This window comes from Haemaphysalis longicornis, unplaced genomic scaffold (assembly GCF_048455015.1).
Source record: "Haemaphysalis longicornis isolate Haplotype H1 unplaced genomic scaffold, Haemaphysalis longicornis Haplotype H1 scaffold_4, whole genome shotgun sequence".
Lineage (NCBI taxonomy): Eukaryota > Metazoa > Arthropoda > Arachnida > Ixodida > Ixodidae > Haemaphysalis > Haemaphysalis longicornis.
Genome location: NW_027526361.1, coordinates 139,140,928 through 139,160,344, shown reverse-complemented (window position 1 = coordinate 139,160,344; position 19,417 = coordinate 139,140,928). Strand labels below are relative to the sequence as shown.

General features: G+C 46.6%; 1 protein-coding gene across 1 annotated transcript; it reads left to right on the top strand.

Moving 5' to 3' along the window:
* Window positions 1-5,861: 5,861 nt before the first annotated feature.
* LOC144180036 (farnesyl pyrophosphate synthase-like) lies at window positions 5,862-19,372 on the top strand. The gene is made up of 4 exons (XM_077708442.1): window positions 5,862-6,173; window positions 10,885-11,256; window positions 17,139-17,351; window positions 19,337-19,372. The coding sequence occupies exons 1-4, from the start codon at window positions 5,862-5,864 to the stop codon at window positions 19,370-19,372; spliced, it is 933 nt and encodes a 310-aa protein (XP_077564568.1).
* Window positions 19,373-19,417: the final 45 nt, after the last annotated feature.

The window sequence follows — 19,417 nt, the reverse complement described above, 5'->3', positions numbered from 1 at the left end:
GACCAGTTTTGCCCTTGAGAGCTAGAGGTCAAACAATAGCGTGCACCCTTCCTCAAGCGCCTGGCGCGGAGCAGCGGCCCAATGGCGGGGAGAGATTTGCGGCAGGGGAGAGGTAGGCCAGGACTCAGGAGAAAAAGAAGACGTGCGCGGGACCCACGCGCAGGAGCGGAGGAAAGCGAGGAGGCCGCCGCCGCAGCCATAGAGTTTCCTAGTAAGTATACTAGAGAGGAAACTGCGCCTCGTAAGCCATGTCGTCGGGGGGGTTCATGGGAAGACATCATGTTTGGCTTGGGCTTTGCCTGACAACTGGATTCTTAAGCGGTTTTTGGGATTTGCTTTCTTCACTATGCATTTACACGTTTACGAGCTACAAGGAAGCCGAAATCCTCCAGTTTCTGTGGTAGCCGTGTTCAATGAAACAGCAAGCAATGCGTGATCGCACCTGACGTTGCTCACGCCGCAATCGAAGGACGTATGACTGAGCGGGTAATATGCCGCGGCGAAATTCGTAGCCGACGAAAAGAAGAAACAAAACGTACTTCAACGACGACAAGATACGGCAGATACGGGCGCTTGCATACGTCCTATCTTGTCATGGTCCACGACTGCTTAACGCCACGTTTTCATTTTTCTTGTTATACTAGCTGGCGGTCGCGGTGCACTGGTTCACCACGAAGGCAACGTTTTCATAGGCACGCTCAAAAAACTTTCGAAACTCTTCAGACAACTTATTTTTTGAAATAATGGTAAAATTAATAAAATTACATTCTCTAATGATTTACCCCCCAAATAATAACATTGTTCGTAACTACAACCTTGGCCTGCGGAATAGCAGGCACAACCGTTCCGGCAAAAATACGCTTTACTTCTTTTTTTCTTAGTTTTAAAACAGCCTGTTTTTATTTTGCACTTTCATAATTGCACACTATTCTTCGCGTTTTTGTAGCACTTTGTTTAAATTTGCGGTCACTAAAACGTTTCAATCCAAGCCAATGATGAAACAAAGGTGAGCGCGATGTATACGCCTCGAGCGCGGCCTGTAGGGGCGCCACTGAAATCCCCCTAGCGGCCCGTTTCGAAAGCAGGCGCGGGAGTCCCCGGCCCGTTCCGCCCTGTCGCCGTTGCTTTTTGGCTCGTTCAAGACAGCGATTTACCGTTTGTCCGCGTTCGCAATACCGAATAACGTGGAGCAGGCACTCTGTTTGCAAGCGTGGAGTGTTCACGAGAGTATAAACGTTTATGACGCGATAGTGAGATCTATATGAGCGCCGGGCGTGTGTCACAGGCCGGCGTCCCGAAGCCAGCATTTGCATGCAGCTGATTGCAATTCCGCTGCCCTGAAATTTAGCGGCAGTGTCTCCGTATGCGGCCGTATACACACTATGATGTAAATCGACTTTGTGCACTTACAAAATCCAGCGGAGCACTCATACCTGACAGCACGTAAGTTACGCCTGCCAATATCACATATCAGATATTGATCAGTACCATGAACAAGCCAATGCGGCATAAAGTTCACAAACACTGTACCAATGAAGTACGATAGATAATGCAAAATAACACCCCGGAGTCAGCACACGACGACAAATTTAATGATGGGTCGTTTTGTCCCGATGTGAGCGCTCGCAAAGATTCATCTGTTACATTTATCCTCCACGAGAAGCGTGAAGATGGGCTTATAGAGTAATCCGCGTCCGTGACCAAACTCTTCTTCGAGACATCGTCATATGACACAGGGAGACTGCAGAATCTAGCATAAACCGAAATCAGAGACCCTTATCAGATACGACACTCTTCCAACGAGCCCGTGTGTACGAGATTTCGGCGCACGTTAAGGATCTCCAGGTAGTCAAAATTAATCCGGAGCCCTCCACTACGGCGTGCCTCATCGTCTCCGTTGCGTCAGCGCGTTAAACCCTGAAATCAATCAATCAACTCTTCCAACGACACCTCGTATCGCTTGTGAACTGCCTACCCTGTATTCTTAAAAAAATGCGTTCGCCGAGTGATCAGCCGTTCGTTGAAGGCAAAAAACAAACGAAAAGTGAACACGCAGCTTGTGTGTGTGATTACTAAAACGTTCAGTCGTTGATTTCGCTCCGCATTTGTGAACAAGGATAGTTGAGCGTCCTCCTCCTCACCCCCCCCATGTATAGCGAAATATCAGTGCATTTATTTCGCATCTAGTTGGTCTGGTGAAGAGTATACCTTGCTCAAGCAAACGTCTTTAGCATTTCAGAAGCTGCACTCGGTTTTTTTTTTCATTCCCGTACGACTATTATATTTATTCCTGACTTGCCGACCATTCATTTTCCCGTGGTTTCATTAACATATACCTTGGTTCTTACTATAAGGCATGAGTGGGCACATATTTGACAATGCACAGCCTTTGAGTGTACTTAACATTTTCGCGTGGCTTATATTCCCATAAAAGGCACAAGTTTTTGTCAGCTGTTGGGTTACATCCCCGAAATATATTTTTCTACGACGTACATATTCGAAGCAAAGCCGCATTTGTTGTCTGCGCTGCAAAACAAACCAACCTCTTACAGTGCCAATATCAGGACTAAACGAGGCGACAATAAATAGAATTCACTTGTGCTGACGTGTTCGAAGGTGACAGCGGTGATATGCTGCTGCCGTCGCCGACGCCCGCAAGAGCGGCCAAGACGCGCGCAGAACCGCCTCCCCGGGTAGCTCTTGTTGGCGTTAGAGCGCTCTACCAAGACGCAGCTGTTTTTTTTAAGTGCGCTAAACATGCAGTTAGCTTACAGACGTCACCATAACAAGTTGTTTAGTGCGCGGAAAGGCAAAGAGAAGCGAAAGAGAACCAAAACACTGCATGACCACCTATCAGCCACGCAGCGCTAATCCCGCTAACGCCGCGGAGAAGCGGCGGCAGGCGGCGCAGCGATCGCGAATCTCGAGGCGTATAATGGCGGTTCATGACGACACAGATGACCTTGATGTGAGCCGCATAGACGCTAGCGCCAGATTCCTCTCTAGTGTATACTGTAAGAAACTCTATGGCCGCAGCGATGAGCCCGCGCCACGAAGGAAGGCCATGAGGCCGCGTGCGGCGCAGAACCGTGTGCGATAGACGAAGACGAACAGCCAGCTGTGGCCCCTCCTACAGCGGCGAGGCTTAAACAACGCCGTGAGGCCAAAAAGAGTGGTACTTTTGCGTACAGCTTCGCTACCCTCAAGTCTTACGTATTTGTGTGAGCTTCCTTCATGTTTTAACAAAAGAAATGTGCAGAATTTAGCTAAGAGAACACTGTAAAATAAACGATCCCGGGTTTTGCATAAGATGGGCATTGCTGGTACTCGGTACAGGGGCGCTCGTTCCAAAACCCACGATTCTACCACTAGGTCACACAGGTTTCTTTTTTGTTTATTACCCGCTTGGTACAATGGAAGAAAACAAAAGGACATACATACACTTCAAGGTAAAAACACTAACCAAAGCAGTTTGGCTGGTGCATCTCGTTTTAAAGCGTCACACGGTTAGGAGGTCATCCAATACGTGCAGTCGGCTGGGATTGCGTACCTCGAGTTTGTACACATCTCTGATGTAGCAGCACTATCAGTGAAACAATCCTTAGCACGCTGCCCATTCGGGTTTGCATGGTGGCCATCAATACGGAGTTGCCATAATCTATGGAGGTCTAGTAGAATGAGCATACCAAAATGAGCACCGTCAGCATTTCTGGTAGGCAAGAAACGTACGCCATACGGCGTTATGGACAATGTCTCTTTTATTGTTCACTGGGGAAAAAACGCAGCATCAAAACTATCCAAGAACATACGTTCGACTGGTTCCGGCTTATGACAAAAAGCACACTTTGTGTAACTGAGCACGAATATCACCCTTTGCTGCAGCCATGGTTATACCGGCAGTGCCATAGTGTGCAGCTGGAAACAAACGTCCGGCTGGTGCCTTCACCACCATCTTTTTGACTCGCTTTAAGTCATTCCTTGCTGTGCCTGCAACGATTATGAATAAGCAGACTGGAACCGGTAGGAAAGTTTCCATGATATCTCTCCACAGTTTTCTGCGTTGCATTCGCTTAGGTACTAGAACGAAAACCATGCCGTGAGAAACTTCTACGACCACGCAACTTTACCCAGAAATCCTCGCAGTCAGGTCCTTCGTACACCGCTTGCAGAAACAACTCAGTAAGTGTATCTCGCAGTCTTATCGCCACAGGGCAAACATGGGGGCACTTCGAAACCAAAGCGGTGCACAACACAAAACATGTTTTATCGTTCCGCAGCCTAATGGGTGCAAGAAACTAAACATGAATATGTGTAATTTGGCATAGACAATTCCTATAAATTAATAGGCCTAATGGAACTTGCAGGGATCAAGTATCCTAGCAGTCAAACATGGGTCTGTCCGTCAGACGGTGGCTTCATAATGAGATCGAATGGCTCCGGAGCCGCAGCTTCATGATAGTTAGACATATAAAGTTTGTTATAACACTGCGACTGATGGTTATCCACCCCCTGCGACAGCATTTGTCGCAGTTGCGCAGCCCTTGAGCTGTAAGACTTCACGTTATTTGTGTCGCGATAGTTCTATTACCACACGAGTTACAGCCGTTTTCTGCAACGACAATCCTCCTGTAGAAGACCATATTTTGACAGCATAGGGGAATTTCTAACTGTGTAAAAGTGAATGAGCAACTAATTAGGATACATTAAAGAGCCCACGTATTGAGAATAAACAACAAGATTGTTGTTTACAACTTCGCGGTGAAATAACTTATTTTGACGTGTACACAAAGCTTTTCGTAGATACACAGTCGTTATAGCGCACAACTACGGCATATTTTGTTCGAAAACAATGGCAATAAAGTGAGAGCTACATAGCGTTCGCTATAAATATGGTTTCCCGCAAGGCCTTTTCTGTATACTCTTGTATACGGCGCCGGATACCATTAATCCGCCGAGGTTTGGGAGAGTAGTTTCTCCTGTGAAACGCTAAAATGTTTGTTTCGGAAAGCGCTGATTCTCTCCCCGGTCCGTCCTGGCATACTGAACTGGTGTTTGCTCATGTATGTAGCGCTTACTAATGTCTATTAAGTAATTTCATCGTTTCCTCCATACAACACCTAACATTTAATGGGGCGAATCTAGCCTTAAGAACAGTAGCAAGCTCTATAATGATAGCAGACCCCTTGCATTCCGTCCTGAATAAGTATTTTTAACGATTTCTCTATATGTGTTTTACACGCTGTTTTATTAGCATATCCAGACATCGCCGGGCTCGGTAGCGCTAATAAAAAAAATGAAATATTTGCCCCCATGCCACTGAGGCTACATTTGACAGGGTCGAACACGGTAGGAAGAGTTCCTGGGGCAGAACAGCACGCCCTCACCAGTAGAGGATCTTGCCACCTGGTGAAGTATTCGGCAGCAGCCATACTTAGACCCGAAATATCAACTCACGGAACGTACTATGAGCCGCATAGTAGGTTACTTAACCATCGCCGTGGCCAGGTAAGGGATACAACAAGGGGTACTAACAAAGTGTAGATCGAAAGATACCCATACTATAATTTGCCCCAGAAGCATTTACTTGGAATAACGAATTATTTCGAATAGCGCACGACAGGAGCATTCGGAACACTAAGAAGGAAGCCGTTATAATGCAGTACGTATAAATAAGATAATGAGGAAAACGACAAGAATGGGTTGGTGATGATTACCTTGTATGGCTTTTGTTCATAGTGAATAACTCATGAGTATATGGAAGGACAAACACTCAACGAGTTTACATGTCTTGGTGGAGCGCATCCCGAACTGTGCCTGAGCAAAAGGCATTCTCTATTTGAGGGGCATTTCTAATATCCTGCATGCCATCTCACGAGTGCAGAGCTGCGAACCGGGACTCTTCTGAGCTACACCAACCTCCGAAGTTATACTCTCTGACGGGCCTCCCGGTGTTGGAGGCGAAGGAGCTGATGCTGTCGACTGTGATGGAGATGGACTGTGGCGTGCCAAGGGCACGTGAGGCGCTGGATGCTTTGCTGGAGGCACTGGACTACGCCCTTCGCTCTCAACTCCGCCTTCGCCTCCCGGGTGTGCTGCACACCTACCAGCTGTTGGCGGAGGAGCCGGACAGGAATCTGCCCTTGGCTGCTCTGATCGGCTGGTGCGTCGAGATGGTAAGAGCGCTGCTCACGGCCATACCGAATGTGATATTTTATTTCAGCGTAATAGTAAATTGTTGCGGAGTGGCGGGACACATGGGCATGAACCGTGAGAGATGCGAACGATGCATTTACGCGTTATATGGCGGCCGTGACCGAACCTACGCAGGCTGCGCGCCACACATTTCTTCGTCGTTAATGGTTAGGACCACAACGCATGCCCTACTGCCCTCTTCATCTTTTCGTGGCACTGTGGCTTGACAGTAACCTCCTTGCGTGGCCGGGAAAGCGTTGTGGGCATAAATCAGAGGCACACAAGGCGAGAAAAATACATTGTTATTGCAGATGTGACCCTCCATAATGCCACGAAGCTACACATGCTCTCCCGCGTTTTCCGCATTTTCACCCATCCAAGGGCTAGCTCAGCCTTGAAACTCTTTTGGCTCTTTCATAAAGTGACCCCTGACGCATTCTTCAAGAGGATTTGAGTACGTGAAGAAGAATGGTACTTATTACTAACAGGGATGGGTATTCTTCACTGATGCATCCTCGGAGATCGTAATTTTTCGTAAGAACCGTTGTATCTGTGAGCCGCGTGATACTACCTTACTTGGGGCAGTTCGGAAATGGGAGCAGTACTTTTTTGACTAACCTGTCGTCTTCTCTGGGGCAATCAGTTACACAACTACCGCGTTTATGGTGTGAGCTTTTTCGCATGGGAGTGGTATTTAACAAAAAAAATATACCAACTCTATAATAAACCTATTTGATGACGAGCTCTTCTCGCATAGTTAGCTTTTCCTACTACTAAAACGACTTCACCCTCCCCTTGCACATACACATTGCACTGTGAGACCTCCACTTAGATAATGAGTATGTGGAATAAGCCATCCCCCTGAGAGCAATTTTTTTTCTGTCGTAGGGTGAGCTTTCCCAAGCGTACGCTTTAGTTTCTGGAGAAATAACCCCTATACTATCGACAGAACAGATGAAAGCATGTACCAAAAGACGCGACAGCTGGGCATCAAAATTTGCTTGCAAGCGAAGAAAGCATGACTTCAAATGGACACACTCCTAGACGCGATCATGCGCAATGACAGACGATGTAGGTGTATCCTAGTGTTGCCGTCATGTACCTTGGAAAGTGCGGCCGGATGAACTCCGTCGTAGGAATCTTTAACCAGGCCCCCGGTGTAACAGCAGATAGGCTTTGAAGACTGGGGCCTGCCTAGCTGGTAGAAGAGGCTTGAGTGCGAGTGAGTGAGTTTCAGATGAGCTTCAGACCCCGAAAATGAATCTGAAAAAGCGTAGTTTGCTTGCCAGTTGTCACTGACAGGATTGGGGTTTCTTTGCCAGCCCCAATCTCTTTTATCCAAGTTACATAACATACCCTCAGGCACATTGACGGCATTAGGTCCTCTTTTATCGATTTCAAAAATTATATATGCTTCGGAAGATCCAATTTGCGTCCACGGCAGAATGCGGACGTCGGGGATAAAGGTCGCTTTTCAAGCTTAAACATCCGCTCGGGCCATCGACTCCATCAAGCCGGTGTCGATGCTTCTCAATTAAGTCATTTCTATCAGAAAATAAAATATAGGCTTTACAGTACAAAGTTCGCATGGTATCTACTGTGGGTAGGAGGAACCCTTTATCCAAGTAAAATTCTTAAGGTAACATGAGGTACAATATGAGCTTCCTTCCTCTGGCGACCACATTAATCCGGTTTACAGCCAGGTACAATGAATGGAATTCTTGTAGCTCAAGTGCGTCCCTACATTTTTAACGGTTCAAGGGCGTCACCGAGAGCTGAGCTGCATGCGCGAATCGTATGTTCGACAGAGGAGGCCATTTTTGTAAACCGCAACCGAGTCGACCTGTACTCTTCACAGGACGACGTCTTGCTTTACAAAACATTGCTTCTTGATTTATTGTGAGGGCGGACGCCGATGATAGTATGCCAAAACTCGATCAGCAAGGTAAAGCGCGGCTTCAATACAAACGTTGGTGGATGCTTTTCAGATGAAGACCCCAGTGTTTCAAGATTTCGGCGCCTAGTAAAAAAGATCCCCAGAATAATTCCGGAATCCTCCTGCACGCCGCGGCTCATAGCTTTGATGTAGCGCTGGAGCATGAAACCATCAAATCTTGAATAGATTAGCATGGTAAACGCATGCTATCTTTTCACTCTGTGTCATAAAGAACCTCTTTTCTGGGCAAGCGATGGCCTCCCAAAAACCTGCGCCTTCAATTAGATCTTGATATATATCCCCCGCTTGTGTCTACCCGTCAGGTTTTTCCTCCAAGCCTAGAGATGCCAACTATTTTGCTATTTGAAATATCACTAAAACTCACTTGCCTCGAGAGCTTCACGTAATTAACTTTTTTGTGGCCAGCCCTCACAATTTCAGGAAAAGGATGAGTACCCAAACTGTATTGCAAATTCAATCAATGATATAAATTTGCTTGTTTTGGGCAATTACCCAAACAGCTTTCAAAGAATCTACAAAAAAATGTGCACTACAATACTCAGCAAGTGTACTTTGGATGCATGCAGTATATTAAAAACGAAGGAAACCCTTTTTTCTACAACTGAATCTTCATTTCCATGAACAACCGACTTTCCGTAAGCGCGTAAGTGATGAAAGGACCACACAATACAAATTACGGGTTTACAAACATTGCTGTTCGGCGCAGGGAACGAGCCTCAAAACGTTCAAACATTCATACGCCATCCATTGCCAAGGACTAGGTATGACGCTTTACCCAATCTTCATTAAAAACTCTTTGGTGAATCTATCTCTTCGGTGAAACCTCGACACGACAACGCTTTTTTAGGTTAAACGTGGGACGCTCAGATCGCAAATATCCGCGTAAGCCGCGTGTGAAAGGCGCTGAGGGAGATGCTCAATGCAGGAGGACGAACGATTGTACAGAGCGAGCGTCCAGTGCGGGAAAAGAAACAAAAGTACAACGAAGACGAATGAAACACCCACTGCCCGCCGCGGCTAAACTAGGGAGGAACACGGTGGAGACTTGGGGAGTTTTGGAGTGAAGACTTGGGCTGAGGTGAACGCAGAGGCTATGTTAGGTGTGTGTGTATGTGTGTGTGCGTGCGTGCGTGTGTGTGTGTGTGTGTGTGTGTTTACGTGTGCGTCTGCGTCTGCGCGCGTGTGTGCGTGCGCCGTAGTTCTCGCTGCATTGCGAGAGTTAGTCGTTATGTTGCAGCGTTTAGGCAAAGGAACAATTCAGTGTTTACTTACATATAATGACCTGGAACAGATCGTCCCTTAATGTTTTTACTCAGCGAAAACAACTGCTGGAACTCACATCACAGCCGCGAATTTCACGCTACAAACCTCAAACTGGCGGCCACACGAGCTATGGCTCTTCATACATTTGCGTAAGGATCTAGGCAATCTTCGTTTATCCCCAGCCAAGTATAAACAGCTTCGCAGTAACCTGAATCTTCATCACTCCGTCAGACAGAAGTTGCGAACTTTGCACAGCAAAAATACAGCAGTTCCGCTTCCGCACTTCGGCAAGAAAAAAACGTTCAAGAGCGCGGTTTTGGAAAACTTTCGATCCGCTGGTATTTATTGATGGGTACGTATAACCGTAAACTAAGCCTTAGAAACAGCAAGAGACAGAATATTGTACTCGTTCCTGTGGAAGAGAATTCTGCTACGGCGAAAGCCTCAAGTACCCCACCCGGCGAAAAAGCGGCGGCGTTGTTGTGCAGGTGTTATTACTGTTGTACTGTCACGAAAATGCCACCGCCGTAAGGAGTAAATAAATAACAGCAACATGCGTGATCCGATGGGATTTTAACACGGATCTACATAGTAGCAGTACAGTGCTCTACCAACTATGCTATCTCGGCACGTTACCAGCGCAGAACAAAAGTTGTCGTTGTTGTTTTTTCGTGGCACATACGCACTTGGGTGACTGGCCAGTATTCGGGAGCTTTGAGGGGCAATATGCCCAACCCACATAATTCACAAAACTGGGAATTTGCAAGGTAAGATTCGTAGACTGATGAGTGCCGCATGACACCCAAACGTGATGGTACGTGACTAGAACGGGTGCACATCTGCGGGGAAGCATCTGGACAAGCAGTGGCGTGTGCCAGTCCGCGTGCTGACGTATTTGGAGCCATGAGACGGAAAAAACGAAAGCGATGAGGCGCATACACGCTATAGACGAAAGGAAGGCGAATGAAGGAATGGCTGCCTTAAGACAAACAGCGGAAGTGAAGAAAGTGATTCAAATCCGATGTCGCAGTCAACACGTATTGGCAGGCGTTTGCCTTGAAAGCACGTACGCAGATCTAAGTGTCTCGAGGAATTTTTCATGAAACTTCCTTATTCCTCTGCGATAACGAACACCATTGCACCCGCCTTATTACGCGTGTCACGTTAAAAAGAGACACGCTAAGTAACATATAATAGAGTGCGGTCTGTAGAGGTTTGTTGGTGCAATACAAATGGCATGAAGATTTTATTCCCCGAAAATCCAATAGGAAGGCGCTGTATGCGCTGGTGACAATTTAGTGCTGATGAAATACGCTCGCACGAAATCACATTTTCAACTTACACTCCCCTGAACAATAGGTACGCAGCCAAGCAGGATTCGTTAGCTTTGTTAAATAGGTGCTCGAAGCGTTATCTTGAACTTATAACGTCTGCAGGCAGACCTAGACGCGTTTCGGCTTTGTTTCTTTCAGGCGGAGTGTTACCACCTAGTGATAGACGACATGGTGGACCAGTCGCCGATCCGTCGTGGTCGCCCAGCTTTGCACACACGCCCAGACATCAGTTGGCGGGCAATCTTCGATGCAGTGCTCTTCGAGAAAGCCGCATGCTTTGTCCTCAAGCAGCGGCTCGGATCACACCGCATTCTCCGGTCACTCTTGGAGCTTTTTGACGAATGCAACTTCAGGTGCATGCTTGGTGAAATGTTTGATGTGCTAACAACCGCAAAAACGAGCGCCGGTCAACAGCGGCGGCAGCCCTCTTTCGACCGCTATTGGGCCGCTGGAATATTCAAGTCAAGCGCCTTCGGCCTAGAGCTACCCATACGGGCTGGCATGTATGCGGTAAGAACTACTTAATTTACTCCTCACAATTTCCTGTTGAATTGTATTTTTATGAAATGCTCCAACTACAGACTTCTCACTAGCATAGTTCCAGACGTTTTGTTAAAAATCTATTATCTAATATCAGTATCACTTTTTCGCTCTCATACAGTGGCAGTTTTTTGAACGTAATGTGTCATTGCTAACTAAGATGGTAGGAAAGAGCCTGCAGCTCGAGCGCCGTAATTCAGCACAATTAAAAACCAGGGTACAGATGATGTACTCCATATGAACATTTCACCTAATTTGCGACTAATAATTTCACATTTACAGTTTCAGTCTTTTGAAATCTCAATGTCTATATAACAAACATATCTTTTTTGCCCAGGAAGCTAACCAATAGACATAAATTTCACCAAAAACACGAGAAAGCTTACTCTGAAAGGCTTTTCTATGTGCGTGGACTAGTGACACGCGCGCAGAGTAGCTGATTCTGGACAATATGCCGTGAGATGAATGCTACGGCATATGGGGAAACCGTAATATGTTACAGAACTCCTCAAGGACTATTAGGAACAACGGATAACGCAAATAAAACCCGCAGCGCAGATTAATGTTGGAGCCAACGTGAACACTACAGTTAGGTTGGTTTTAGCTCAGGGTTGTGTTTATGTGCCACCTTAAGGACGTCGTTTAGTCGCCATGGATGCAGCTGTGCAATCCTCTGTGTGCCGTATGTCGTGCCTTCGAGCTGTAGTGGCGCTTTTGGAAGCGGAAAGCGACGACCGAGACACCACGACGACGGCAGCTGCAAAAGGTTTCGTATCGCCTGACAGCCACCGCCCCGGTAGTGACGCCAAAGTTCAGGCCTCGCCCGGCATCGGTGCCCCTTCAGGCATCGGGACGGCAGGAGCCGTATTATCATCTCGGACTGACAGAGTATAGTCTCTTCCGGTGGTGGCTGCTCTTGAAGACGGATTTCCGGAAGCTACCACTCTAGCTCCGGTTTCAATCGTCCTCACCTGGTTCTTGTCGCCCTTGTTGTGCCTAGTGTCGATGTTTTTTTTTTCCAATTTAGAACTTTTCTTCTTCCAGCTCCCAACTATTTACCATGGGCGACTACCCCTCTCCTTTTTCCGCCGACGAACCTGACATCGTAATAAACGCCTGCTCGAGAGGTCGAGCAGGCGTTTCTACGGAGTCGAGAAAGTGGGCGACCGTATTGCTCCCTCCCGAAGTGCAGAACCCCAAGCACAAAATAAAATCACTTGTAAAACCACTGACACTCTCAGCAGAATTACCTAAAGATTCGCAGACGCATAGTCAACTCTCTCGAAGTGTCCCAAAAGGCGGTAGCAACCGCGAGTCTAATCCGCGGAGACGCAACTGATTTTTACGCGCTATTACATTCTGAATACCTTTTTTGTACTCTCTAATAATGTCTGTTGGTGAGTCTCTTCTAGTGCCTGTAAGAAACGGCCACCGGGAGTTTTCTAAAAGGAACTGCTTTCTAATTAGAAATTAAGATGGAGTGGTTTACAAAAACATATACGTCCTTTTGCTTAAAGGAGCCATGAAGAGAAAACAAAAGTTTGTTTTATTCGAAAGATTAGGTGTTTCATAGTACCCCAAGCGCTTTCCCGGAAGCAAATGATGCTTTATTCACTGAGAAATAAGGCAATTTAAGCCAAAATTTTAAATCTCCCGCTAAAATTGAACATTCCGTGACGTGTACAATGGCGTCATAGAGCCGGTCCATGAAACAGATACTTAGTATGTCGACTCCATATAGCACCCACACGCGGGAGTCGATCGAGACGGCGGCCATTTTAAAAATACTAGTAAAACCTAGTGCACCCGCAGCCCTAGTCATGCAATCGCCTGATCCGGAGAACAAAACTCTCGCCGAGGAGCTCGGGCTTGCATTTAACAACCTCACACCACAAAAACGCTCAATGCTTCTAAGTGCACGAGCGGCAAGAGTTGTGGGATACGCGGTGGACGGGAAAGCGACCATTCCGCGATAGCCACAACAGACGAACGCCCAGCCGTCGGCACCGCTGCCTCGTCAGCCCCGTCGCGACGGACGAATATAGACTGGTACGTATGTGCCGTATTTTGATTACGGTTAATAATAGTTCAATTTCAGTAGCAGTATCACTTATGCCAGTTGGCCGGTGTCGTGTATGGAAAGCCGTTGGCGCGAGCTCTCTGCTTCGACCAGAAAGATACGAGCGTCAATGCGCGGTGTTTACGGCATTTTTTTCCCCAAGGTCACAGCGATTTGACGAAGTCGGCGACGAGCGCCAGCATGTCCCAGGAGTGAGCTAACGTAAGGGTCCCTGCCGTAACTGAACAAACTGAAGTTTTCAGTGGTTGTAAACTGGAAACGAGCTCGTAACGACAGCAGCAAGCCAACACCATTCGAAACTTACGCGTCGACTGGCACTATCTCGTCGCTTCTTGCTGTTCCTTACTCCCCTCGTTTCTATTTTTACCTTTGCTGGTTGGCGATATGACGGCCAACCTCCTGTGAAGGGATTACGATACGAAGCAAGGTCGCGGCTGTGCGTGCTGGAACGGTTCGTTGGCCCCGAAGAGCCTCGAACCCGAAAATTCGTCTGCGCGACGGCGAGATGTCGAGCTTGGCCGGCGCTAGTTTCGTACGCATTGGCGCACACGCTTGCGAGTTCGTTCGGACCTTCAACCGTTTACTCCAGCGTTCTTGTCATAAAAAGAATGTGCAGTATGTTTCACGGGCATTTAGCTCGCTATGCAAGCTGTAAGCCCTGCCTAACATGCGTTTGCTTTCCGGCCTCCGCCAATCGCAGAGCATTCCCAAGTGACATCACAGGTTCTGTTGCGGAAAATGAGCTGGTGGGTCGCATGGTCATTTCCTTTTTTCCTAATTATATAGCTTATTTGAGTGAAGTTTGCGTTATAAGTGGTGTCGTTATGGTTCTAACGAGGCAATCTTTCGAATGAACCAAACTTGTGTTTTCTTTTCATGGCTCCTTTAACCTCACACAAAGCATCATCGCTTCCCTCGTGGCAGAAGACGACGACTCATTTCGGCACTCGTGTGGAAAAAATTCTCCTTTACGCCCAAATCCCACCTCGTCCCCCTTCCTGGAGCAGTGGGAGTGCGAGCTGACCAGCTGCCTGCTAGAGACGCAGGTTTACCTCGTGTCTCGGGCAAGAGCAGCTGCCACGACTCGCGGCTATCCGGACTAGGACGGCCACCCACAACAGCACTTTCCGCTCCAATAAACGTTTCTCTCCTCCTCCTCCACGCCCGTTAAGTGTTTCGATGAGTGCACAAAACGTTTGAAGAAGTCCAAACCCTACATATTGGCTAGCAGGTACACGAATGCTTAATTAAGCGTATCAAACGCTGTTTTTGGCAGGCCACCGGAAATGGGCGTAACAGTTTCCCTGTTCCGGGTCAGCGTAATTTGCCGTGGACTCTCAGTACCCTTCTATTGAGAAAAAGCTGATTGATCATGAAACTCAAATCGAGTTGATTCCGAGTGACCTGCTTGAACCTCACTGACGGGTGCACATAGAAGCCGGGATAGCAGCCTTCGTTACCTCACCGACCTCCCCGCTAGAGTTCGTAAACGACACCCTCGTGCTACCAAGAATACTTCCAATGCCGCACACGCGCTTTTATTACACCTGGTGCTGCGACTTTCCCCCCGGAGCTGGTAGCAGGGCCAGAACGCCTACCGGCAGCCACCAAATGTCTCAATTCTGAGGGGCTTTATGAAATCCTGGTTTCAAAGTCTGCCGCAGCAGCGATGCAGAAACTGACCTTCATTAATTACTGCGGGTTCTGCATCGCCTTTCACCCGACAGGGATCCCGCATCTTGCGGCGACGGGCGTCTGCGTAGACGACGCGTACTCTTTCATATCTTAGACACAAGCCCGTCATCGTTTACTTTTGGTCTTCATCCATGAAGCAAACATTTTCATGTTCAGTTTATTACCTTTCCTCATCATCATGTGTTCGTGCACCTTCATCTATGGCCTGCGGCATGGGTGCAAAAACTCTCCTTTCTCTCGTGACGTGTACCATCATTTTATGTTCGCAAGCACTCCTAAGCGTGCCTATGAGGTTTTTGAAATGTCACAACAGAGTAGCCAAATTCGCTTTCGCTGGGACTTGTCCCCGGCCGACACACTGCGGGAAAAGGCCTAAAGGGCTTTAACGCGCCTTTCGAGGTCTTTATGGCAATGACGACATCATAAACGCAATGGTGATGTTAGGATTGTCAGCGACACCACGAGTTAATGAACATCTGAAATGGTTGGGACAGTTTTTACACCAAGCGTTGCAGAAGTAAACTAACATAGTCGCATCACTCGCATAGGGGTAAAAAATGCTTTGTACTTCCAGCCATGCCAACTTGTCCATACTCTTTTGTGAAATCGACCGGCGAAATCAAGCGGCGGCTTTCAAACTAAGCCGCTATCGTGCAACCTCTACGTTTTTTTTATTATCCGAAAGAAGCAGAAATCCAAGGATCCTGAAACTGATGCAAAGCTTGGTTCTTCCGTCCGTCTGGTCCACTAGCAGGATAGGAAACTTTTACGGTGACTCCGAAGCTTAGGTTATATCCATATATAATATGACTGGTTCTTTTTTCTCCACTGGCTGCTTAATGCCAAAAGAAACTGAATATTCCCCATTTGGATTGCGTGGTGTGTTGCCAGGCACCACTTACAGTGGACAGGGCCTGTCTTTAGAGGCCTTTACCAAGGTATGAGAGCGTATTATATTGTGCTCGGCGATATCCAACATGAGCGTATTGCTCGCCAGTCCGACTAGTCGGGTCCATCATATCCCCATAACAACTATTTTATCTGGGTTAGATGCATGGTACATCCCTTCCTTCAGCTTTCTGCAATTGCGTACCAAGAAAAAACGTTGCGAGGCTCGCGCTGCGTGTTATGGCTCTTTGTGCAAGGATATTCGGGTATATGGGCGCGCAAATACACTCAGCACACTATTGAGTCTTCTTCCCGCGTGTCCCGTTGTTTGACCGCCTCTTATTCTAATAGTTCTCCAGAGACGTTTTAAAGTTTTTACAACAGTTATTCATGTCAGCAGTCCAATCTAACTACCCTGAGAATGCGTTAACAGTATCCAATATTCATATTATAAATCAGTTATATTGTTTTCGAAATACATTGCAGTGTAAGGCTGCATATTTACATCCCTAAATAACTACTTTTGTCTTGTGGTGTACTGGTTTGATTAGAATTTTCACGGTGGCAGCGATAATGCGGATTTAGCTCAGTCCAGCCTTGTGCTCCAATAAGCGATCTAAAGCCCTCTGTTGAAATGAGGCGTTCGGCATGTGTGGCATAGTGGGTTCCCTGATCACTGCCAAGAGATGAACGAAGGAAGTTCGCATTCGTCGGGGTTCTCACAAGCTAAACGCTTTGGAAATTCCACTCCAAAACCTTCAACAGAGTTTCATGGATAATAAATTTGGTCGCTCGTTCTGAAGCAAAGGGAAGGATATATTACATTCCCCGGGCCGATAATTTACCATATTAACGTCGTCCTTCAAGCTTCATTTACCCTCCTCTACATATTCGAAACCGATCAAAAATTTGTAGTTATTGGCACAAGTTATATAATTCACAGTATGGTAATCATTTGCTTTCAGCAGTCCGAATATCCGGAAATATAAATGCTTCAACGTGTCCTGTCAGCCAAAGCAATGTTTTTATCACAAGAAGGAGACACATTTTATCTGAAGGAGACACACATTTTTAGATACCCTCCGGTAACACGCACTAGCCCAAGTTTATGCTCGGTGCAGCGCCCCATTGTATTCTTGTAATGAGAGGAACGTTTCCTTGTTTCCTCTAATGCATCATTTTCTTTCAGGCCGGCGTCGAAGACAAATTCCTGCACCACCAAGCGAAAGAGGCTTGTGTGGCCCTGGGGCAAATCTACATGGCACGTAATGATTACAATGACTGCTTTAGCTGCCCAACGCTCACGGGAAAAGTTGGAACTGACATTGTAGAGCACAAGCACACATGGCTACTTATCACCGCCCTCAAACTCGCATCACCAGAGCAAGTCGAACATATCCAGGTGAGATCTATTATTATATATAATTGAAAATACTACAGACCACTTCCTGGTCTGAGCAGGAGGAACAAGTAGGGTTTGCCCTCTCGCACATAGTAATAATAAACACAAAACGCCTTTATGGGAAGCACATTATGCCGTCGTAGCTCATCTGAATCGACGTAATGCCTTTCCATACTTTTCAAACAAAACCAAAGTTTTGGAGCCTAAAAGATTCAGAAATTCCTATTCAACTGATGTCAAAGCTGACTAGGGTCTTCTAATACTTGTTGCCAGATGTTCTGCCAGACGTTTTTTTAGGGTTCGAGGTAAGTGCCTGCCAACAGAGAGTTCACAGTGCGCTTCCTCGTCATCTGAGCCCTTCGACTTACTTTGCATTAGTCTCTTCCTGTGCACACTGATACTCTCTGTTTGTGTTTAGGGTGTATGGCCTTTTGCGCGCTTGAGCACCCTCGCTATAAAAGATTATCCGTATATGTGCACACTCTGTTTGCCCATCCAAAATGTTGTAGTTCAAGCACGATATAAGACCGTTGAATTGCAAGCAAACTTTGCAAGTTTGCTTGCAATTGGCAAGTTGGTAATAAATCTTCCAAATGGCGTAACAGCAACCTTTGACCGAAGATCCACGTGGTAATAACAATTTGGTACATGCCAAAGTGATTTTAGACATTTAAAAAACATTGCACAGTATCGCTAATATAACGGCTGACTGAACGTTATCACAGTTAAAGTGCAGCACATTATCAGGTGCCACAATTAAATTCCGTTCATTTTCCAGAGGTATCTCCAATACAAGAACAGCTGCACAACTAGGCAAATGTTAGCCGTCTTGACATGCAAAAGGAAACTGATAATTGCGTAAATGTGAAACGCAACATTTCACGTTTCGTGTGCCTAAATTAAAAAGTATCATGCCCCTCTGCAGTGTGAAAACGTGTAAAATATATGCGTTAGTGTAGCGTTTTTAGAAACAACTGGTGTTCTACGAAACGCGAAAGAAACAAGTATAGCTTTTTTGTGTTACTCGCAGGCACACATTGGTCGGGGTTCTCCTGGTGGTACTGATGAAGCTGCAGTGAAGGCCGTTTACAAGGAACTAAATATTCAAGAGCACTTCATGGCTTACGAAGAACAATCCATCCGTGAACTCGACGTCCTCCTCGATCGGATGCCACGAAACCTTGCTGAGGCATTCCGCCTTCAACGCACAATTCTTTTGGGCCCTGATACTTAAGTGGGTATCACGGTCAAACATGCTACCACAGAAAGAGAGTGTGCATATAGAACCTACGAAAAATACACAGTAGCTCTTGAGCCCCACGTATCAACACGTTTAAAGTTAGAAAACAACACTTACACGTATTTAGGCCATGTAAAACCGCAGAAATGGGCATTCTCTAGTTACCAAGAGCACTAAGGCATCTCTCGTGCACCGTTTTGCACTCAGAGCGATGTTTTTCTCCAAAATTATATTGACTATAGTTCCCATAGCTAACCTTTTTAGGAACCATTTGTTTGGCATTATTGAGTACGGGTGCAGCTTTTTCGCTAGCAGTCGCTACAATGCGCTTTAGTGTAATATTTTGTATTATACCAACACCCTTATAGGTCTCTGCAATAAAGAACAATATTAAACAAATATGTGTTACCCGAACATCTAATTTGTTATTTCGTGTACCCGCAAAGACAAAATTTGCAAGCTAGTTTGTAACTTTTGAACATCAAACTAATCAGCTGGATGGAGTGGAGGACTGGTGGGTAGTCTGAGGAATGCGAGGAGGATGAAGAGATGAAAACTGGACGGTATTGGAGGGAAAAGTGCAGTGATAAGAATATTTAAGTTCGTCAACAAAATATGTAACACATCTCTATCTATGATGAACGTTTCCACCATAATTTTTCATTTTTCGTTTTAGTAGGCTGCTCTCCCTGGCCTAGATACAGGAGTGCAGAGGTAAGCGTGGTGCCCCTGCCCGTCAGCCTAGCTGTCGGAACCCGTGAGGCTGGTGGTGGCGCACTAGACCGTGCCCAGACCACGATATACAAACGAAGATCCACCAGAATGC